General features: G+C 39.5%; 3 protein-coding genes across 7 annotated transcripts; 1 reads left to right on the top strand and 2 right to left on the bottom strand.

Moving 5' to 3' along the window:
• Window positions 1–1,720: 1,720 nt before the first annotated feature.
• Window positions 1,721–6,736, bottom strand: mat2al (methionine adenosyltransferase II, alpha-like). Its single transcript, XM_085464343.1, has 9 exons — window positions 6,276–6,736; window positions 4,729–4,806; window positions 4,205–4,327; window positions 3,993–4,105; window positions 3,092–3,235; window positions 2,764–2,982; window positions 2,488–2,670; window positions 2,234–2,367; window positions 1,721–2,154 (listed from the first exon to the last, which is right to left on the bottom strand). Exons 1-9 carry the CDS (start codon window positions 6,349–6,351, stop codon window positions 2,052–2,054), a joined length of 1,173 nt encoding a protein of 390 aa, XP_085320469.1. The 5' UTR covers window positions 6,352–6,736; the 3' UTR covers window positions 1,721–2,051.
• A 2,589-nt stretch (window positions 6,737–9,325) lies between these two features.
• On the top strand, window positions 9,326–11,858 carry LOC146706249 (vesicle-associated membrane protein 8). Of its 3 annotated transcripts, none has more exons than XM_085464348.1 (4): window positions 9,326–9,439; window positions 9,830–9,869; window positions 10,251–10,421; window positions 11,283–11,858. In XM_085464348.1, exons 2-4 carry the CDS (start codon window positions 9,867–9,869, stop codon window positions 11,418–11,420), a joined length of 312 nt encoding a protein of 103 aa, XP_085320474.1. In that variant the 5' UTR covers window positions 9,326–9,439; window positions 9,830–9,866; the 3' UTR covers window positions 11,421–11,858. The 3 variants fall into 3 exon arrangements, with proteins under 3 accessions (XP_085320474.1, XP_085320472.1, XP_085320473.1); XM_085464346.1 differs by having other exon boundaries at window positions 9,788–9,869; XM_085464347.1 differs by lacking the exon at window positions 9,326–9,439 and having other exon boundaries at window positions 9,455–9,869.
• On the bottom strand, window positions 11,676–23,259 carry hnrnpd (heterogeneous nuclear ribonucleoprotein D). Of its 3 annotated transcripts, XR_014921478.1 has the most exons (9): window positions 22,715–23,259; window positions 16,483–16,651; window positions 15,961–16,122; window positions 15,721–15,852; window positions 14,121–14,217; window positions 13,605–13,760; window positions 13,427–13,520; window positions 12,978–13,079; window positions 11,676–12,173 (listed from the first exon to the last, which is right to left on the bottom strand). XR_014921478.1 is itself a non-coding variant. In XM_085464344.1 (8 exons), the coding sequence occupies exons 1-7, from the start codon at window positions 22,879–22,881 to the stop codon at window positions 13,453–13,455; spliced, it is 951 nt and encodes a 316-aa protein (XP_085320470.1). In that variant the 5' UTR covers window positions 22,882–23,259; the 3' UTR covers window positions 11,676–13,079; window positions 13,427–13,452. The 3 variants fall into 3 exon arrangements, 2 of the variants coding, with proteins under 2 accessions (XP_085320470.1, XP_085320471.1); XM_085464344.1 differs by having other exon boundaries at window positions 11,676–13,079; XM_085464345.1 differs by lacking the exon at window positions 12,978–13,079.
• Window positions 23,260–23,273: the final 14 nt, after the last annotated feature.

The following is a 23,273-nucleotide window of genomic DNA, read 5'->3' as shown; positions in this document are numbered from 1 at the left end:
CAAAATACAATAAATGTTTTTTATATACTGAATAGGATTTTTGTTAGTGATTTAACAGAAATAAAATGATTTAAGCATATACCACTGAACTAAACTCAATAGTAAAAAATCTTGTGACAAAATAATACCACAAATGCTAAATACAGTCATATTACCAATACCTGTTAGTTTAATGTTTCAACACAGCTAAAAACTGAGTGCAAAAGATTAATTATAAATTTTTAGTATAAAAAGAAAAGTTAAACACTGTATTTAGAGTGTGTTATGCAAAATTCTCATGTTGCAATGAGGTAGAATCAGCTGTTTACACAATGCATAAAACCTGGCTTATTGCAACTGTTAGTGTTTTTATGTCCTTCTGTCTAACAAAAAACTACTAAATAAATAAATCCAATATATGTAAATCTAGATTTCAGCAAATTAATTTAGCTCCATGATTATAAATATTGTATAATTTTGTATTGACGATATAAAGATAAAGATGTCCTTTTCAGATAAATTGTTTTACAAGAGGACATATTTCTGTGATTTTTAAGCTAACATTTACAGAATATTAAGATTGTGATTTATGTTCCTTTAAATATGATAGTCTAATTGTTTTAAAAGGTTTAATATAACGAGTTACCCAGTATCCTCCTGTTCTCTCCATTAGCATGGATGACACATTAGATAAACAAGGCTGTACTTGAGGACAGAGTGGCTGCTTCATGCCTCTGCACACCTCGCTGGACTGATTTCCTTTCACATACTTTTTGGCACAGTGATCATAAAAAACACAAGTTTCAGCTTTTACACTTCCCAACCATTAAATTCATCCAGTTTGCTGCAAACTGGCTGTTCTTTAGCTGCATGGTAAAATGTAGGGCGTTTTGCATGAACTTAAAAGTCAGTATCACTAAATGAATGTATTTCTCTTTTCCCCACATTTCCAACTCACTCCCCCTCTGGACTGAAATCTGACAACATGGTGGTATTATTCATCTCTCTGTGCGCTGCACTTTCATGGAAACACCCGATGTAAGTGTTCACTCTGTGGGTGTATGTCATGTTTTTGCATCAACAAGAAGAATGTCCTCTGGGGGACATTACTCACCAAGCAGAGTGGCTACAAGGCCAAAGGGTCAATCCACCACACACATGATGCAACAGCGCCATCTCCAGGCATGGCATCTGCAGAACATCACTATCAGTCCATTCGTGGAATTTAGCAACGGGTATAATAAACGTCTCCTTGCCAGTGTACTGTTTGTTCTCACCATGCATCTCAAAACGATTGTTTGACTGTTCATAACCAGGACAGCTCGGCAGTTAGTACTGTGGACTAAGTAAGAAGTAAGAAGGTTCTGGTTTGACTCCAGGAGCCAGCTGGGGCCTTCCTGTGTAGAGTTTGCATGTTCACCCTCTTCCCTGCATGCTTTCTCGAGCTTCCTCTTACAGTCCAAAGACGTGCACATAGGTGTTAATGGGACTGTGAATGGCTGTCTCCCTATGTCGGGGATAAGTTCACCTGGAGTTGGGTAAGTGGAAAAAGTAGATGGATGTTCATGTCCACTTGGTAGAGCCAAAGCAATATTTTTTTAGAGTGAATATGTAGACTGGTTAGTATCTGTATATATTTGTGGGTGGTTACATGATACAGATCATACTTTATTGGTCACTCCATCTTTGAAGTATTTCAAATTAGTGTATTAGTGTTACATGATATTATAATAAAAGTCTGTTTTTATTGCAGCCTTTTAATCAATAAATGTATAGTACAGATATAGATTCTGAATTTTGACAGTGTGTATAAAAGTGACACTTATCTTCAGATGTTTTACAGTAACCATCATACAACAATACATCAATGTGTTGCTTTTTTCTAATTAAAAAAATAGTAATTAATCTTTGTTATAAAAGGTGGTGGCCACGGCTTTTGCAGTTTGAAGCCAGAAATGAGGAGACACTTAAACAGAGAGAAGACATTTAAACAGGTGAATTTAGACATTATTGATTATGTGACACTAAGCGGACTTTACTAGGACACAACTAGAAAACACTCAACACTAAACTCAAAACACCAGAGTCTTCGGCTTTTCCCAAGGGAACTCCTTCCTGCCAAAATGACCGTAGCAGGCAGTGGCCTGGTAAATTGGCTTCTTCAGTCCCAGCTCTCTGTAAAAGCGAAGTGCTACACTGTTAATAAAAGAATCTCTTATCTTTATCAGATGCAACTAGGACAAACTGCACATACTTCACAATCACTCCAGGCCTCAGATCAAAGTTCTTCTGTACGATCTGCAGCAGCTCGTCTTCGTCTCTGTTAGATGTGCCGTAGTGAAACACTGAGATGGAGAGTGGATGGCTCACACCAATAGCATAGGAGATCTTAAGAGCATGGCAGAGTGGACACCAATTATCACACGTTAGACACAAAAACAGTGATGCGAATAAAGAGTGAAATACTTTCTTTACACGTTGATCCCCTTAATGCCATTCGATTGTCACCTGAACGAGAGCTCGCCTGCACAGTCCAGCCTTGACAAGTGACTTGGCTACCCAACGTGCTGCATAAGCTCCAGACCGATCTACTTTGGAATAGTCCTTTCCAGAGAAAGCCCCTCCTCCGTGCCCACCCCATCCTCCGTAGGTATCCACTATGATTTTACGTCCTGTGAGTCCCGCATCTCCCTGTTGATGTATAAAAAATGTCAAAGGCATATCATTCATGCCCTCACATCGGATGAAAATCACAATTTACTACAGGCTTTAGTCATTCCTAACCTGTGGACCCCCAAAAAGGAATTTCCCACTCGGCAGCAGATGGTAGATGGTGTTATCATCCAGGTACTTGGCAGGAATGACAGCCTTCACCACCTTCTCCATTAGGTTGCATCTGATCTCCTCCAGGGTGATGTCAGGACTGTGCTGTACTGAGATCACCACAGTGTGGACACGCAGGGGCTCCATGGCTCCCATGTTGTCTCGATACTCCACGGTGACCTACAGAAGAGAAACCAAAAAGCAGAGAGGGTATAGTTTCATCCATAATATTAAAGGAAAAACACAAAAAAGATGAAGTGTGCAAGATTTTCCTTGTGAAAAAGCTTACCTGTGATTTGGAGTCTGGCTGTATCCAAGGACAGTCTCCATTCCGCGACAGCTCCTTCATCCTGTAGTTTAGTTTATGAGCCAGAAGCAGGGTCAACGGCATGCACTCCTCAGTCTCATCCGTGGCATAGCCAAACATCAAGCCCTTAAGGGTGAAAGGCCAGTTACATAACAGTTTGTATTTAAATCTTTAATTGCAAATATTTACAAATTATGTCTCTGAAAAATATGAAGTGTTTTGCAAATAAGTTGTTGCTTGGTTTGCCACTTGAATATCTCAACAAATAAGCTTACACAGTCATTCCAAGTAAATGAAACCCTGTAGTGAAGGTAATGCCTTGACCACCTTTTCCATTATTTTTTATTTAGTGCTAAAAATCAAGTTTTTCAAACAGTCCTTCGTTGAATACACCATTTAAAAATTCTAAAGGGAGGCGAGGGAGTAGCGCCAATCATCAGTTTATTCACGATTTCTGAAAAACTGGAAATTCCTTGTGGTTACATGATATACACACACACACACACACACACACATTAATCTTTTATGAATATTATAGCAAAAAAATGTAAATAATAATTTACTTGGGAAGAAATAGTTCTACTTCATTAAAGAGATCAGAGACAGTAAGAGTTACACAAAAATATGTATGAAAGTTGTGACGTCGTTTCTTATGGGTAGTTTTCAGTATTTGAATGTCAAAAGAGTTACAATCAAAATTATGACTTTTTTCAATATTTTCATCTTTAAATTACAAAATTGTTGATTTATGAATTTCCTATGCCTTTGCTGCTGAACCAAAAACATAAAAAAAGGATTAATGTGTTTATTATTGGCCTCCTAATCCTAGCCCCAACTCCAAAATACTTATTCAAACATGGTGGCTGAAAATCAAATACTGAACCTGGTCCCCTGCACCGATATCCTCCTGATCCCTGCCTTCGAACACACAGTCTGAGATCTCCGCACACTGCGGCTCCAGAGCCACTAGTACATTGCAGGTCTTGTAGTCAAAGCCTGCACATCACAGTTGAAAAAATATCAGCAACACTCTTTGACTCTGACTTTCTGTAAAACCACGTAATCAAAAGAATACCAATTTCATCCATAGTTTACCTTTTGAGGAGTCATCATAGCCAATCTTCTTAACGGTGTTTCGCACGACTGTCTGGAGGTCTACCGTGGCTTTGGATGTTACTTCTCCAACTAGTAAAATCATGCCAGTCTTTGCCACACATTCTGTAAAAATTGAAACGAATACTGTGAGCGAGTCTCAGGAAGAGAGGAAGAAGATGGTTTGTTATCTGAAACTGCATTTATTTCGTCATCCAAGAGGAACCCAGAAGAAAAATGCTGACCTGAACTTTGATCTAAAAGCCAAACACTGTTTAATTATTAGTTACCAAATTAGCCTACCTTTGCAGCTACATTCAAAACTAATTGAACTTTATTCACTCTAAAGATCTGTTAGTACTATTAGTTCTGACACACCACGATCCATGCTCCATTCTCCACCAACAACTCTCATCGTTCACATAACAATAGCAGATGATTTGGAATTTCTGTGTTGAATTCCTGACGGAAATCTTACTAAGTAGTGAAAACGTTATCACGGCAATCTAATAAAACTGGAAACTTACCACAGGCCACTTTAGAGTCAGGGTCTTGACTTAGGTACGCATCGAGCACAGCATCACTAATCTGATCACACATTTTATCTGTGAACACAAAATCAGTATGTAAAAAATTCTAATTGGGCAACAATAAAGTAAAGTGAAATAAAATAAATACATTCTGCAGATTTGTATTCACTTTGAATCCTGATATGTTGTAGAAGGATAATAATATATAAAATATGATAACAATGTTTATTTTTACTTTTTTTTTTTTTTTTTTTTATTTCGCCTGTCCCATTTGGTTCTTTAGCCATCAGAATTGTTGTCTGAAGACCAACAAGGATACCCAATGGATTTACTTTGCCAAATGGATCATCGTGGCATTGCCGTATTGGTCCATTTGGTCGATCTTTGTTTTTATTATTTATTATATTTTATTTTCAGATGTTACAGATGGGACAGACATGAGTGAGAGATAGGAAAGGGAGAAAGAAAGAGGAAGGAAAGGAAAAACAGAAGGGGAGAGGGACAGTGAGAAAGGGGGGGAGAAAAAAAATAAAAATCTCCTGGATCACCTGTTGAGAGAAGAATAGAAAACAAGCAAAAAAAGACAAAAAAAACCCCAAAACAAAGCAACATACTAAACACAACACCATCGCATTAATCTAGCTAAGTGTAAACAGCAGTAAATACTAAATATTCAATGTTGTTGTGCAGCACGCAGGACAGATGTGCTTCGAAGTAGCAGCCAAGAAAGGTGTAATTTGGGTCTACGAGCAGTGAACACCCGTGTGCATACAATGTTTATTTTTACTAAGCGATGTATTAAAGAAGTGTGGGTCAAAATTCCTCCACAATGATGAAAAATTAAGTCATAGATTATTTCAAGTCACTACTAATAAAGGCGATTCTACAAGCTACTTAGTTTGTATCATAATTGTATACTTAATCATACCAAGAAAACCACTTAACATATTTTCTAAAATGCTGAACTTTTCCAATAAATATTTTTCTCCTCCCACCTTTTGAGATTATCATGCTTTCTTTTCAAAGATGTTTCAAGTATGTTTAGTATTGAAGCTTCAATCTTGTTTAAATATTAAAACTACTTTAAATAAATTTTTATGTCACATTTTTGGCAATTTGCATATTTAATTTCAATTTTGGTTTAAATTATATTTCACACTCTAGTGTTAGTTATAAAAAACATCTTAATTATTTAAGGTTCTCATTTTATTTATATTTAAAAAAATTGAATTTAGGATATAACATTTAATTATTCTGCCGCAAAAATAAATTTTTGAATATTTTAACATTCATATTCTCATTTAACGGAAATAACTGAAGTGTTAATTGACCATCATTATTTGCCCCCAATATCAGTTTTGAGTAAAATGATCTTCCATACACTTGTGTAGTTTGCTAACATCACGGCTGTGGTGAGTTACAAGGACAGACAATGTATGTGTGCATGTCCAGACATGTCCAAGTGTCTCTGATACATCCATGTGTGAATGTCTAGCTGGACATTGTTCGTTACACTGTGAGACATGAGTACAGCACTAGCCTACCGGAGTGTCCTTCTCCAACAGACTCCGACGTGAACAGGAAAGTCTTCCCGCTGCGGGTTCCGCTACCTTGGTTCATCTTCTGCTCGTCGACAGTCGCTGCAGAAAAGTTGAATTCAGCGGGTCAAAATGAAGCAAAGGGCAATCGTACCGATGTAGGTTTGCTTTATAAAGTGAAAGCTGCCTGTGATGTTCGCCGGCGCCGATTATATAAAGCAATGATTAACTCTGAAGGTTGAAGATAACTGTGATTTAGAAACTCCAGAAAGCAACTGATGAAACCTTTCATCAGTAGTCGTGCAGGAAAACACGATACATCAGCACACCGTAGAAGTAATTTCCGTTTCAGGATCTGCAAACAGCTGTAATGGCTGAAGAAGGAATGTTTGCAAGCTCGGGCAGCCTCAAGATGGCACTGTTGGGATGCATTTTCTTTTTTATATTGAACTTGTCACTCCCACTCCATGTATCTCACAGCTTTGGGCTAACAAATGAAGACTTTTCTAGAAAACACATTCCCAGCTTCTAAAATTATATGGAATATATTTAGACTGAGCCACTTAACAGGGCAGGGGCGGATCTACAGGTGCCCACCAGCTGAACCCACCCCCCACTTACAGTTTTATGTCCTTAAAAGTTACTTTAAAAAACTAACTGTTTTAACTTACCTACCTAAAAAATCGGGTTTGTCTTCTTAGAAGAGATTATATTAGAATAAATCGTTTTAAAGTGTTTTTGTGGATATTTTGTTGACTCCACTTGCATAAAGGGGATTTTTACTACTTCACTGAAGAGACATGTGCGACACTGCCTAGACCTCTTTGCCCCCAATGTAAAGTTTTCTAGAGCCACGTTTTCTAGATTAATTGTTCATCATGTAATAATAAAACTACAGACAAAACACTGGTTCTATAAAAGCATGCGCTCCAAAGAGAAATACACAGAGGCAATTTACTCAAATCTCTTACTGTGTGTAACTCAACTAATTATGAATACTTGCTTGCATTGTGATTGTAGCTGGATAAGCCTATCCGGTTGTTCAGTCTGACGTCACTAGCCGTGTCTGGGTCTAAACTCCGCTGCAGGTCCATATATCAAACGATCACTATGGCATTACTGAGAGTTGAAAAACTGTCTAAAGTATTTCATCTTTAATAAAATGATCAGTGTCTGCTCTACCAGGTGTAACAATTGAGTTTAACATCCAGGCATCCATGAAAACGGAATTTATGACATTTAACGGAGTTAGAAGTTAGCAGGGAGTTAGCTCGCTAGCTTCTATCTAAATACAATATAGCATGTCCTGACTGCGGGGTTTTGGAAACAAATTAAAACGTACAGCTCTGTTATCACTTCCAGCATAAATGAAGACAGAAAACTAAACAGCAGTGACGTTTGTAGGGTTACTGAAGTTGGGCTAGCTGGTATATAATGATGTGCTACGTGACCGCTAGCGACACAGGTATGTTAGCATAATATAAACAAGCTAACTTTTTTTCCACTCGATAAAAGTTAACATGAGTGTTCTCGGTGGTCAGAAACAAATGTAATCGCATGGCAGGATGCTGTAAAAGGACCAAACTTCAACCAGGAGAACAACTGAGATAATCCATCCACAATACGAGGTTAGTCATTCATATACTGCTGCATGGGCTGGGCTGTAGTTACATCCTAAGGTTTTAAAAACTGAGCTTAAATAAATGATTAGCGGTAATAAAAGCCGAGGGAGGTCAACAGTGATCACTGACTGTTTTAGGAGCTTTTTGAGATCAAATAGAAGAAAATACATAACATTAAACATGTTAACAACACAAAAGCCATATTAAACGCAGACAACTTTAGACCCGGAAGTAGGATTCGTGGCGTCATCACTGAACAACCGGATTAAGACCATGGATACAACTTTTTTTAATGCTTCATATTAAAGAAAAGAAACATAATGTTTAGTGATGCAAAGACTTGTAATATTAGTTTCTTCTGTGATTTAGCTGTTCAGTATTCACTCTTTTAGCTTCTCCATCTGTCCACCAGATGCCATCAGACTTTGCTCCTCACCCAGTCACCTGATTCACTTATCTGCACTAACCCATGATCTGTAGCCACACCCATTCACACACCTGCTTCCCTTTACCCCTCAGTTTGCAGTCCTACCCATTACTTCATCTGGCAAGTAACCAACCTGTATCTGTCCTCTCCCTTTCAGCCTAAGGCTACCTTTTTTGTACCAGTGACTTCAAGCAAGCCAGCATTGATGCACACTTAAAGATTTGTCTTTATTATTTCCACTTCAGTAATCCACAGCTACTGTTAGTATTTGGCAAGCATTCTCCCTCTCAATGATCAGTTCCCACAACTCACACCCAGATCCTCTTTATTAGAGAAGTACATCCTGAGCTCAGTAAATAGAATTAATGGTTGAATGGCTTCAGTATTTATGTGTTACTAATGCTTTATTTTTCTTTGACTGCTACACAATCTTCAGTTATTCCTTGTCCTTTCAGCAGAAAAATGACACACAAATGAACACACATGCACACAAACACTACTGTGTTGCACTGTGGGGGAAGAAAGCTGAAACAGCAAAAAAAAAAAAAAAAACTGTAAATGAAGCACAATTTGGTGTGAAAACAAGACATACAAAACCTACACACATAACATATCCAGGCCCCGCAGGCTAACCCACTGTGTTAATCTAACGGTTATATTGTTAAAATAATATTCAACTTGTATCCCATATTGCAGCTTTATTTCTGAATCACCGAAGACGATTTAAAAAGGCAAAGGCCATGCAAAAATGACCAGAAATAGATATGATACATTGATGAGACAGCTTACAGACACTGGTAAATAGTGCGTCTTGTGACCTGTTTTATATAACATATTTTCAAAAGTTTTCTAGTAATTACATAAAAAGGGGCTAACCTGCACTAAACCGACGCTTAGAATGAAGCATAATTTCACAACAGAACTTTGAAACTGTCATGTGTGGGCTGCTACACTGGTGAAATAACAAACTGCACAACACAGGATGAGGAAATGAAGTGGAGCAGCCGAGTGAATACACCCCTTTATTGCCTTGCAAATATCCCTCTGCCGCAAACACAGAGTACTTTGCCCAGACATATCAGCTCAACACTGGCCTGCATTTACCACTCTGACAGCTGATGGTATGTAAACCACACAGAACTAAAACCAGTAGACACTTATTTACCAGCTTAACTTCAATCTTCTTTGTCTGTAATAACTAAACAGGGTGGCTGTTTTTGCTCTTATGTAGTGATCATATAGCGGCCTAGTTCCTCAAAAGCAGGAAATGAAAGTACTGCATGTTCATGTTCGACTAAATTTAGTTCTCTCTGGTGATGGCGACTTGTTCTGGTAAAACAGTGAGACTTTGATTGCGGCAACTGTTAGTTAATAAGTAACTGTGAAGAGGTGCAACCTTCAGGAAACGTTTGTCCAGCTTTTGCTGTATGACCCGAAACACAGATCTCTATGTTTGTTTATTAAATTAGTTGGACTGAACTCGTCTGAAGATTTCCTTTTTTTGTTCGAAGCTGGATTTTGCTGTTTTGACCAGGAAACAGTGTTGCTATGGTAAGTTGATGTTATTTTTAGACTATAACTTCATTTTTGCCTAATATACTGCTCTTCTATTGATGACTGAGGGTGACTTGATGTCAATCTTGACATTATTGAACAATCCCGTATCAAAATTTTGAAAGTAAAATTTACATTGTGACAATGGTGCTCATCTGGCAGTGACACAGGCCTTGGTAAACTTACTGACACTTGACAGCACTTTTTCCTGTTAGCACAGTTGCAGGAAGTAAGGTTTGGTTCTTAGAAATAACTTATACAGGGACTGTAGCACCGCCATTTGCCCGGCAGACCTGTAGTGGCATACACATGGTAGTAAATGTTTGGATAAGGGACCAACAGCACTAAAAGTGAATCAATTTCCACCATTTTTCACAGGCTGACCAACATTCTCAGCCAACTCCCGCTGTTCCGGCCTCTAAGCTTGACCAAGTGCAAGGTCAGGTAAATGAGGTTAAAGTTATTCTGACAGACAACATCAACAAAGTGCTGGAGAGAGGCGACAGATTAGATGATCTGATTGGCAAGACGGATGACCTGCAGGCGTCTGTAAGTATCCGATCGTGGGCCTTTTAGGAAGAAGCTTGAATCCATTTTATCTTTTATCATATATGAAGATATTATGTTTAGCTGTGCTACAAAGCATATTTATGCTTTTTGTTCATAAAGTAAAGCTTTCAGATACTTTGAGTGATTTCATGATTTCTGGGGATAGTATGGTATGTTTGTAACTAGACGGGTTGAGATTTAAAAAGAAAATCCTGCTCCTGATACATATAGTCATAATAAAATGCCTTATTTGACACTAAAGCAGTTTCCTAACCTTTACAGTTTGTTGTCTGATTAGGGAAACGTCCCTAGCAGTTTCCAGTTCCCCTATAAACCTTTGTTTTCTTTTGCTTTCATTTACAGACCAAATTTGTAAAATAACCCACACATTGCTACCTGTTTCAGCTATTCAACTACATTTCTTTTTTACCGCTCACCCACTTTTAAATGTTTTATTGTTACTTTTAGCTAGGATGTTTAAACAGTTATACACTACTGCGGTCACCCCTTTAGTTTAGTATCTATTTCATCTCAATTATTTATATATGTATGGTAACTTGTTCTCACTAGATACTTAATATTTCAGTATTTCATGCACATTTACATCTTTGCAATACATGTAACCATCCTTGGGAAACAAAAACTCAGTTTGTTCTTCTAGTATTTTAGGGTCCCTGTTTTAATTATCCATTCATCATTCTTCATCACTTTGTAATCACTCAATCAGAAACCTTCGTGTTCATCTCTAAAGCTTGCAAATGGTTGATGCTTTATAGGGCTTCTGGAGATTGCTTGTCTTTAAACGACGCATGTGCTTCCTCAAATATCAGGGTTTAATTTGGCAGTTTTTTTTCTTTTCAGGCTGACTCATTCCAGAGAACATCCACAAGGGTGGCCAGAAAATACTGGTGGAAAAATGTTAAAATGATGATCCTAATCGGTGTGATTGTGCTGATCATCATCATCCTCATCATCCTTGCTGCCACAAAAGTTATATAAATTCCACGTTTACCTACTCAAGGCTGAAAGCTACAAACATGGCGCTTACCGGCATTTGAATTACTCTTGCAAGTGATCACTTCAGCTTAAGCAAAGACATGTAAATTTAAAGGGCTAATGATTGTTGATTATGTTATTTTGTGACAACATAATGTGAAAAAGAAATTGAGAGCAGCAGAGATTGAAGTGATATGAAGTTAGCTGAAATACTTTAACACTCCAACAGTCTTACGTGTGTGACATAAAACCACTCTATTAATGGAACAGAAATTCAAATGTGTTTATTTTTATTTGTCGCATTTCTTCATGTCCAATACACTGTATATATATTGTATGTTTATGACTGTCAAACTCTGTAATAACATATTTAATATATGATTGATGAATATGATAAAGATAATGAATTGTAATAACACATTTTGTATCTTTGCTACCACATTACTGAATATGTGAGTGATTTGTTCCAACCAATGTTACATTTCAGTCATGGAATATATGAAGCAGTTCACAAGTTAGCATTTGGACATAAGTACAAAAAACGAAGGGATGAGGAAAGCAAACTGATCAAACATTGCAGCAATCCAAATAAATGCATAACAATGAAATACTCAGTAGGTATAGGAGAAAATGTACTGTAGGTCTCGGTGTTCTTCAATTACTGTCTTACAACTAGCTAAGTAATCTTTGCTGGATGCCATCATCTCTCTGGCCAACGCTCCAACAGCGCACGGTAGACTTTCATCACTCTGAAACCTATGAAAAACAAACAACAATAAATCAGCTATAGACAAACAAAGAGGGTAAGATTGCAAAACAATAGGAATCCCCTGTGTTTATAATGTCCAATGTAATAAAAAAAAAACTATAAGAAAAAAACCAAACTGATTATTTTAACATATTACATAAAAAGTTAGAAAGTTAAGCTAGAGATCTTGAAGTGCATTAAATTGAAGAAGTCAAAGCCAAAATACTAAATGGAAGAAATGTTCAGATTGGTCAAAAATACACATTAAAGAAAGCATTACATGCAAATTTTCTGGAGATGTAGTGACACTTTGATTCTTCTCATTTTACCAAAGGTTATAAGAGGAAAATTTGTTACAGGAAAATTAACAAAAGGAGGAGCCTTTTCCATCGCTGTGAGTAACACAAAACAGAACAATACATGTACACAAATTAAAGCACTTTATCCCCCAGCACAGTAGAGTCCAAATACGAACCAGGTTTTAGCTCATGGACTACTGGCTACAAGAGCTAAATAAAGAAACAAGCATTTTAATTAAGATTAGGGATGCATATATTAACATTAGGAACTGGAAAGTCCAGAGAAAGCTGTATGTATCCTTTAAAAAACAAAGTTATTTTTTCAGATTTATAATTATTACTTGTGGGGGAGTAAGGGCCTGTAAAAAATGACAATTACATTATGTATATTTTACGTTTTACATTACAAACAATTGCAAAGAAATTAAAAAATTGAAAGAAAGATGACAAAGCTGGACGTGTCCCATATTGTTTAGTTTAGAAATGCTGATACAGGATGTTGGAAGACCATACCAAATGGCAGCATTCGAGAGCGTATGCTTCTCATACCCGGTCCGCATTGAGCGGGCCCTGAGAGTATCTGGGAGTCAGCTCATGGCCTGCAAGGAAGCTCCGCTGGCAGGTACAAACAAGGTATGTCAGAGTTAGGAGACAACATACTTCCTTCTGTTTCCTTGCACATCCTTAACTTTGGCATCCATTTACTGTAGTAGCAGTACATTACCTGTTAACTTTACAGTTTAAAAAAAAAAGAGAAGATGCAAAAGAGGCAGCAGAAGCCGGCTGTTAAAATAATCGCCACAAGAGCGTAGCCTCTATGTTACCACTACTGTAAAGCACTTCAGGGTGCTGAGAAAAAGAAATTTATGGAGGAAATTATGCATAATGTTACCAAACATCAAAGTAAATATAAAACTACTTTAAGTTTAAAAGCAAAAAAGTATATATGTACTATTACATACCTATTTCAAGAGGAGGGTTTCCCCTATTAATACGGCTTGTAACTGTTCGTGTGACCACCACGTCGTGGCGACTTGCCATAACCACCAGATTGATCTGCACATGTGAACAAAGTGGAAATTTCACACGTTTGTATTGTTTCAAAAGTAGAAAAAAAACTGGCCGTAAAACTATACTCACTGTTGTAGTCACCATAGCCATAATAGTTGTTGTAACCAGAGTAATCATAGCCACCATATCCTCCATAGCCTTGATTACCGTAACCATAGTTGCCATAATTTCCATAGCCTTGATTCCAGTAGTTGCCATAACCCTGGTTCCAATTTTGATTTGGGCCTGAAACAAAAAACAGACACCAAGTTGACATAAACTGACCTGTGTTTCAAACTAAAAATGAAACTGTCAAACCTCATCTTCTATTATTAAATCAGACTGTTAGATTGAGAGCAGACTTAACTGCTAATTTTGTGATTTACATCCCAGAAATGTAAAACAGTTAAGAATTTTGTATGTGTGTGTTTTTAGTTTGTTTGTTTTTTAATTACTGTTTTACCATCACATTTACATAACAAGCCTAGCAGAGGAGAAAGCTTTGTTATCTTTAAGAACAGAAAACACTTTTTTGCACAGTTTGTACAAGTAAGCTTTATAAATATCTTTACCTGCAAGAAGTTATGCAAAACAGTCTACACTCACCACCTCTTCCCCGAGACCTAGATGAATATCCTCCTCTGCCACCCCAATACTGCTGCTGTTGGTACTGCTCCTTAGACATCGCCACTTTTATTTCACACTATAAGAAATTACCAGATTAAGTCAAATTAAGGTCCCATAATTCACCACAAATTCACACAAGTCTTCCATGTTCGTACACATTTTATATGTATATATATACATAAATCTCTCTCTCTCCATATATATATGTATATATATACATAAATCTCTCTCTCTCCATATATATATATATATATATATATATATATCTCTATCTATCTATCTATATATATCTCTATCTATCTATCTATCTATCTATATATATATATATATATATATATATATATATATATATATATATATATATATATATATATATATATATATATATATCTATATCTATATATATATATATATATATATATATATATATATATACATACATACCTCTTGCAGGTATGTATACACACACACACACACATTTCAATTTCAGTGTCTGTAGCTTTAAATTAAATTAGGATTGGTTGTGCATCCGCCCCTTTAAAGAAGGGTCTGTGAGTGACAGTTAGAAGCAGCCAATAGGAGCAGCCCAGCTCATTTACACTATACTGCTGTCAAACAGACCAGAATGAGACACACTGTAGCTTCCAACTTTCTCCCTGCACACCACTCTTACTTTAAAATACAGCCAAATTGTCTGCACGATCTTTGTTTTTTCACATATATAAATGCAAAGTTTGTCCAACAAAGTGCTGCAGTTACAAAAATCTAAATTTCATTGGTGGGGAGCAGCCTCTTGGTAAACAGCTCTCCGTTAGTAATGGACCACATTAAAGTCAATGTTTCAAAGTAGTTCTCTTGTCTTACAACAGAATCCAAAAAATATACCCATGAGTGCACAGTTATTGTAAATTTGAATGAGTACAGAGATTAGAAAGGAAGCAAACAGATGTAAATGCTAACAGAAAGCCAGATGAGTTTAAGTGCACTGAAGCATATAAAGTAACACCCACACAGTACTTTTTAAAAGGTTACTAATCTGTCTGTAATAATTCCACAAAGTCACTATCCTCAGCATTTCTTTTTCCCCAGAGCTTTGACACGCTTTGACTGTGTATACAGTCAAAGCTAACAATTATGTTAGCCACATTATCTACATTTGAAAAGAACAGGGCTGCTTTAGTTGCTGTCACGTCGCTGCTGTGTGGCTCTGGTGTTTAACACCTTAGTTTGATTCATAATTATCATGTTAAAACACCAAAGTCACATAAACGAACCTTTTGGTGCAGCAGTAAAGCAACAGGTTGATCAGCTATAAAATTTATAAGTGGAGTCTGGCTGCTTTGATAAGACAATGAGAGTGGCCTCAGTTCAGGTAAACTAATGGGGTTTTTTAAAATTAATGTATTAATGTTTCATTTATTTATTTGTAATAGAGACAGAACGGTAGGGAGAGACTGAGTGAGAGAAGACATACAGCTTTTCAACATATGCATCGCAGACTTTTTTCTACATATAAAAAGGGGGGAAATTCTGAAAAATAAAAACACATAATATAGGACCTAAAAGAAAAGGACTGTACCTTGCTTAATCCAATATTGTGGTACTTTTTTTCCATAATCTTCTTTACTGGCTCCTCCTCCTTGAATGTGATGAAACAGAAGCCTCTCCTTTTGTTTGTTTTGTTCTCCATGGGAAGCTCAACGGACTCCACCTGTTCACATTAAGACATAATTTAATGGGCAAATAGGAGCCCTGCAGAGCCACACAGAACAAGTGGGGAAAAAGATCAAACAAAATCTAATTTTCACAAGTCACTCACCTCTCCGAAGGCACCAAAATACTCTCTGACTTTCTCTTCAGGAGTGTCAGGAGAGAGACCACCAACAAAGATCTTCTTTACTGGCTCCTTGCTCTTCATGGCCTTGGCTTTTTTGGGGTCAATCACCTTCCCATTAAGTTTATGTTCTTTCTGTGAGGCAACCTGTAAAGCAATATAGACCATTGACAAAAATGTACATACGTGAATATTTCATCTTTCATTTTGATTTAGCGGAACGGATGTTTGATTGTTTGGGCATCATTGAGCTCAAACTTTATAGGTTGTATTCATAAACCGCGCAGTAGTATAGTTACATTCATTCTAATTTAAATCCAAATTGCCAAAAAAGGCCAAATATTAAAATTTTCTGCTAATCATTAAATAAAACTGAAAAAAAAAAAGCCACCCACACAGACATGAAACTGCACAATCACAGCAAGTTCATGTCTGTTAGAAAAGCAAATTTACTGGTAATTAAAAAAAAAACCCCACACACATCCCCTTATGTGAACAGGATAATACCTTATCAACACTTTCAGGTTCTTTGAAGAGCACAAACCCAAAACCCCTTGACCGTCCAGTCATGGGGTCCAGCTTTAACGTGCAGTCTACCACTTCCCCAAACTTTGAAAAGTAATCTTTCAGGTCCTTCTTAGTCGTGTCCCAGCTGAGGCCTCCAACAAACATCTTCCTGTTGACAAATCACACAAAAATAAGCAGGTGGTGTCTATGTGTTGAGACTGCTTTATAAGATCTCTACAGTGGGGCAAAAAAGTATTTAGTCAGCCACCGATTGTGCAAGTTCCCCCACCTAAAATGATGACAGAGGTCAGTAATTTGCACCAGAGGTACACTTCAACTGTGAGAGACAGAATGTGAAAAAAAAAAAATCCATGAATCCACATGGTAGGATTTGTAAAGAATTTATTCGTAAATCAGGGTGGAAAATAAGTATTTGGTCAATAACAAAAATACAACTCAATACTTTGTAACATAACCTTTGTTGGCAATAACAGAGGTCAAACGTTTACTATAGGTCTTTACCAGGTTTGCACACACAGTAGCTGGTATTTTGGCCCATTCCTCCATGCAGATCTTCTCGAGAGCAGTGATGTTTTGGGGCTGTCGCCAAGCAACACAGACTTTCAACTCCCGCCACAGATTTTCTATGGGGTTAAGGTCTGGAGACTGGCTAGGCCACTCCAGGACTTTCAAATGCTTCTTACGGAGCCACTCCTTTGTTGCCCGGGCGGTGTGTTTTGGATCATTGTCATGTTGGAAGACCCAGCCTCATTTCATCTTCAAAGTTCTCACTGATGGAAGGAGGTTTTGGCTCAAAATCTCACGATACATGGCCCCATTCATTCTGTCCTTAACACGGATCAGTCGTCCTGTCCCCTTGGCAGAAAAACAGCCCCATAGCATGATGTTTCCACCCCCATGCTTCACAGTAGGTATGGTGTTCTTTTTTTTTTTAAAATGACATCAGAAACAGCAGTATGCGACATTACGTGATGGCAGAGCTTCAGTTCATCCTTTGTCATTTTTTTTTTTTTTTTAATAAATAGGACAGGGGGAATGAATGAGAGAGAGAGGGGGAGAGAAAGAAAGAAAACCAAAGGGGAGAAGAGACGGTGAGAAGGGGGGGGAAGAGAGACAAAAAAAAAAAAAAAACTCCTGGGTCACCTGTATGGAGAAAAACAAACAAACAAACAAACAAACAAAAACAAACAGAGGAGACAGCAAACAACAAAGAGCAACATAATAATAGAGAAAACAAAGCACCATCACAATAAACTAGCTAGTCATAGATATCAGTATTTACTAAGTAATAAACGATATTGTGCAGCACGCAAGATAGACAGCGCACAGTGTGCTTTGAGGCAGCAGCCAAGAAAGCTTTAGTCCGCGTCTGTGAATACCCATGTGTGCATACCTGTGTGGATCAGCATGCTTGCATTCCAAAGGTTTCTCCATGTAATGATCTGCTAGGGAGTGTGGGGGGGCCACAGCCCCGTCCTCCAGGGTGTGAAGCGGGTATGGAGGAGATCAAAACTCCAGACATCCAGAGGCCCCCAGAACACAAGAGACCATGGAAGACCAACAGAGGGGCAGCCGCGCCACTGTCCCAGTAAGAGCTGAGGAGAGTCCCAGATGAGGGCTCGCCCAGCAGCCGCGGAGCAGAAGTCAGGGGGAGTTGCAGTGACGCGCCCGTGAGCTCCGCCGGCCCCCAGCTGCGCCTGAGTGACCGAGCCCCAGGCCGAGAGGCCGGGGGCACCCCACCTCCAAAGGGGCCCGAGCGAGCCCCAGGCCCCAGGCCCCGACAAGCGGCCGCCAAGGAGTGAGCCGGTGTGTACCCGGACGCCCACCCCCAGACACAAAGAACCACCAACACACCGACACCTGAGGGAGTCCGCCACCGGCAGGGGAAGTGGTGGTGGGTGGAGATAGGCCTCCAAACCTTGGAGGGCCTGAGGTGTCCCCAGAGAGGTGGCGTCTGATACCCAACCTGACATATAGACACAGACATACAGGCACACACAGACACAAACATCCATTCCCACCCTCATGCTCTCATATGCACTCACTCCACACTCAACCAACGTGGAGACAGACATAAAGAGACGCTGTACACACAATCACACTCCCCAAGCGTACTCTACAAACCGGGTCTAGGTACCCTTGCCCCTGGAGGGGGGAATTGCACCCAGACCCAGGTGGTGTTACCCTTTTCCCTGCGGTGGGGAGAGGCAGACCACCCCGACTCCGCAGCAGCAGGGAGGCCCCACACCCCAGACCACAGTCGGACGGCCAACTCCTCCTACTAGCCCTCCCGCTCCAGCAGGCCGCAGAGAATGGGGGTGGGAGAAGACTCCAAACCTCCCTCCACCCGCTCATTGTAGTGTTGATGCATATGTGTTCTAAGGTGCAATTAAAACCCAGGAGGGCATGGAGCTACCTGCCAAGGAGCAGCAGGTAAGCGCATAGTCCCTCCTGCTAACCCTCAATGACTAAGTGTATTTAAAATTGAGAGGTGGGCAACGACGTCAGGGGTGAGGTATACACCCTGATGGTGATTTGGACTCCGTGATTGTGCCCACCCCCAAGATCCTATATGTATGTGTAATGAGAGTGTGAATAATGTGAATGTCTAAGTTGTGGGATAAAATTGAGGCAGAGGCAGCCAGAAGGGGACAGGGGGGGGGGGGGGGGGGTAGCCTCCTCTGCACCCTGGTGACATACCCCCACTCCAAGGCCTTGCATGTGTGGGTGGTTGTGGAGGAGCGGGAAGAGGGAGGCAGCTGGTATGGTATGGTGTTCTTGGGATGCAACTCAGTATTCTTCTTCCTCCAAACACGACGAGTTGAGTTTATACCAAAAAGTTCTACTTTGGTTTCATCTGACCACATGACATTCTCCCAATCCTCTGCTGTATCATCCATGTGCTCTCTGGCAAACTTCAGACAGGCCTGGACATGCACTGGCTTCAGCAGCGGAACACGTCTGGCACTGCGGGATTTGATTCCCTGCCGTTGTAGTGTGTTACTGATGGTGACCTTTGTTACTTTGGTCCCAGCTCTCTGCAGGTCATTCACCAGGTCCCCCCGTGTGGTTCTGGGATCTTTGCTCACCGTTCTCATGATCATTTTGACCCCACGGGATGAGATCTTGCGTGGAGCCCCAGATCGAGGGAGATTATCAGTGGTCTTGTATGTCTTCCATTTTCTGATGATTGCTCCCACAGTTGATTTTTTCACACCAAGCTGCTTGCCTATTGTAGATTCACTCTTCCCAGTCTGGTGCAGGTCTACAATACTTTTCCTGGTGTCCTTCGAAAGCTCTTTGGTCTTGGCCATGGCGGAGTTTGGAGTCTGACTGTTTGAGGCTGTGGACAGGTGTCTTTTATACAGATGATGAGTTCAAACAGGTGCCATTCATACAGGTAACGAGTGGGGGACAGAAAAGCTTCTTACAGAAGACGTTACAGGTCTGTGAGAGCCAGAGATTTTCCTTGTTTGAGGTGACCAAATACTTATTTTCCACCCTAATTTACGAATAAATTCTTTACATATCCTACCATGTGAATTCATGGATTTTTTTTCACATTCTGTCTCTCACAGTTGAAGTGTACCTCTGGTGCAAATTACTGACCTCTGTCATCATTTTAAGTGGGGGAACTTGCACAATCGGTGGCTGACTAAGTACTTTTTTGCCCCACTGTATGCAAGCTTCTTTAAACAGCTGGGCTGCTCAAAGGTCCCCTCATTTGCTACAAGTAATCTATGTAACTTGCTTAGTAAGTAATTTATCATCAATTTACATCCAGACAATACAATATCAAACACAGCAGATTCTCCATTCATTAGGTGACTAATGAGGACCTGATTTAATCTTTTATGTGCAATCAAAATGTGAACACATACAAGGGTTTTTCTTAGCTCAAAATGGGCCTTCACATATAAACATGTTTTGTCCATATTAAAATAGGGCAAAGAATCTGTTCCCTTTCTTAACAGAAGCCTGTTAACATCTTTCTGTTGTTTATGACCATTTGATAAAGAGAAATGTATTTATTCTTGAGTAAATTCAACTATAATCATGAAACGTGGGGTAATTGTTTTGTTATTTTAAAGTGATGGTGATTTTTAAATGGTGTAAGTCCAAAACCCCTTTCTATATCAGAATCAATCACTTTATTGCAAGGAAAACCATGCATATAAATCCACCAGTGAAGTACTGTAGACCTGCAACCAACCAGTGCAGTGTTATTATCAAGAAAGATGGTTTTGTTTACAACTGCAGTGATAAAATGTTAAGATATTCCCTAAATTGAACCTGTTCTAATTCTTTTTAATTAAGGGATTCAGTGACCAGGTTGATATAAAAGGACTGTGACTCACAGCTGATGGCGATATATATATTTTGTAAGTCTTGTGACTTTATTTTGGGTTTTATTTCCCACCTTTCCTAAAAAGGGAAACAAAAATCCTGCACTGTAATGTATGCTCTTCATACAATTTTGGAACCATTAGCTCCACTTTTGATTGATATTGCCAACACTTAAACATTTGCTAATTATTAGCCAATATCAATGATTGGTAATCTAATGTAATCTTCTTCTTTTTAGTGCTCCCATTGGACGTCGCTAAAACGGATAATTTGCCTATACTTCACCCTATTCTTTGCATCATTTTCTGTCACACCACAGGACAATAACAAACCAATACTCTGTATATGCATCCATACTTTGTGAAGGTTCTCAGTCATCCAGGTCATCGTAGTCAAAGGAGCTTGCAAAGAAAAGTGTCTGGACTTCTTTAAGTTACTTGAAGACGTTTCACCTCTCATCCGAGAAGCTTCTTCAGTTCTAAGGTCAAATGGTGGAGAGTCCCAGATATAAACCTAGTGGGAGTAACCCCCCACAGAGGGACAAAAGGACCCCCTGATGATCCTCTAATCGCCTGAGCCAAGGTGTGAAACTGGGTGTGGGTCCCAATCAGCCAGAGTTTCGGGTGAGTTCATTGTGAAACCTGGCCCCACCTTATGCGAGGTCTGGGCATTCCTCGCTGCACTGTACAGCGGTTGTTGTTGCGTCTGTCTGAACATTGTCATCCCCTATGTAGCCGGTGTATCAGAAAAACTCAGGAGAGTTTTCTCCAAGCATGACATCCCGGTGCATTTCAGACCCAGCAACACGCTCAGACAGAAACTGGTTCACCCGAAAGACAAAACGCCAAAACACAAACTTAACAATGTGGTGTATGCTGTACAGTGCAGCGAGGAATGCCCAGACCTCTATATTGGAGAGACCAAACAGCCACTTCACAAGCGCATGGCACAACACAGAAGAGCCACCTCCACAGGACAAGACTCAGCAGTCCATCTGCATCTTAAGGATAAAGGACATTCTTTCGAGGATGCCAATGTTCACATTTTGGACAGAGAGGACAGATGGTTTGAAAGAGGAGTGAAAGAAGCCATCTATGTCCACTGTGAGCGACCATCTTTGAACAGAGGCGGGGGTTTACGACACCAACTCTCTGCCATCTATAATCCAGTTTTGAGATCCCTTCCCAGACGCCTTAACGCCCACTCACATCCTGGGCCATCTGATCTCAGGAATTCGCATAAGGTGGGGCCAGGTTTCACAATGAACACACCCGAAACTCTGGCTGATTGGGACCCACACCCAGTTTCACACCTTGGCTCAGGCGATTAGAGGATCATCAGGGGGTCCTTTTGTCCCTCTGTGGGGGGTTACTCCCACTAGATTTATATCTGGGACTCTCCACCATTTGACCTTAGAACTGAAGAAGCTTCACGGATGAGAGGTGAAACGTCTTCAAGCAACTTAAAGAAGTCAAGACGCTTTTCTTTGCAAGCTCCTTTGACATCCATACTTTGATTTTCTGAACAACAGGCAAAGCTGTTTTTCTAAACAGAAAACTGAAAATAATAACAAACATTCAAAAGTAAATGATATTTGAAAATATCACTTGCTTTAGTCTAACATTTCCTTTTAAAACCCAAACTTTTAAAATAGCAAACCGGTAACACTCAAACACCTCGGAAATCGTTCTAGTGTAATGTTTAGTTTATGAATGCTTGTTAAAATAATCACCCCTCCTAATGAATAAAGTAGTACCCAACAATAACAATGCCAGGTCCTGCAAAAATCCGGTCCTGCAGCTACAGCATCTTTTCGATTATCAACAGTGAACCTGAGTCTATCCACCCTTCACCATCACCATACCCTTCATCCTCCTCGTTTTTACTGGCGTCGATCCTTGATCCTTCGGCCTCGCCCCCCATAAGGCCACAGTCCCCCGCTGCTGACATCGGGTCGTCACTGTTCGCCTCTCCATCCTCCTCCATTCTCATCATGTTCGGGTCGTCGCTTAATTCATAATCATCCGACATGTTTCGGGTTTTTCTGGAACAAGACTTAAACTAAAGCTTCACCCCTAAAGGGCTCTGAACTCAAAGCTACGTCAGATATCTCTGCTGGAGCTAAGCTAACTGTCTGGCTTCTGTCAGCTAACTGATGACAGGCTAGTCGCTGGCTAATATTTTGATATTATATGCTGTTAAATAAAATGTCCGTCACTAGTTAGAACAAGCTAACTGGTTGGGTTACGTGAATCCAATGTGGGGTTAGTATGAATTTGGAGAAAACAACGCTCGGTATGAAAAAAAATTAGGTTGAAGTTACGATAATATTGAGAGGTGACTTATGAGCGTCGCTTTGTTTTCGTCGCCGTCATCTTCTTCTTCGTCGGTTAAAAACGGCTGTCAAACCGACGTGAAAGCTA

Source organism: Copadichromis virginalis, linkage group LG7 (genome assembly GCF_057382275.1).
Source record: "Copadichromis virginalis isolate Kocher_CV1m ecotype Utaka linkage group LG7, C_Virginalis_male_GT1.1, whole genome shotgun sequence".
Classification (NCBI taxonomy): Eukaryota; Metazoa; Chordata; class Actinopteri; order Cichliformes; family Cichlidae; genus Copadichromis; species Copadichromis virginalis.
This window is presented reverse-complemented; position numbering and strand designations above follow the sequence as displayed.

Coding starts and splice junctions, on each gene's coding strand:
- mat2al (XM_085464343.1), bottom strand. CDS start 6,351: ATGAACCAAGGTAGCGGAACCCGCAGCGGGAAGACTTTCCTGTTCACG. Junction 4,106..4,204: donor CTATGATGACTCCTCAAAAG/GTAAACTATGGA, acceptor TGTGATGTGCAG/GCTTTGACTACAAGACCTGC. Junction 2,983..3,091: donor AGCCAGACTCCAAATCACAG/GTAAGCTTTTTC, acceptor TCTCTTCTGTAG/GTCACCGTGGAGTATCGAGA.
- LOC146706249 (XM_085464348.1), top strand. Junction 10,422..11,282: donor CGGATGACCTGCAGGCGTCT/GTAAGTATCCGA, acceptor TTTTCTTTTCAG/GCTGACTCATTCCAGAGAAC.
- hnrnpd (XM_085464344.1), bottom strand. CDS start 22,881: ATGTCGGATGATTATGAATTAAGCGACGACCCGAACATGATGAGAATG. Junction 14,218..15,720: donor ACAATATTGGATTAAGCAAG/GTACAGTCCTTT, acceptor AATTTCTTATAG/TGTGAAATAAAAGTGGCGAT. Junction 13,521..13,604: donor TGGCTATGGTGACTACAACA/GTGAGTATAGTT, acceptor TCACATGTGCAG/ATCAATCTGGTGGTTATGGC.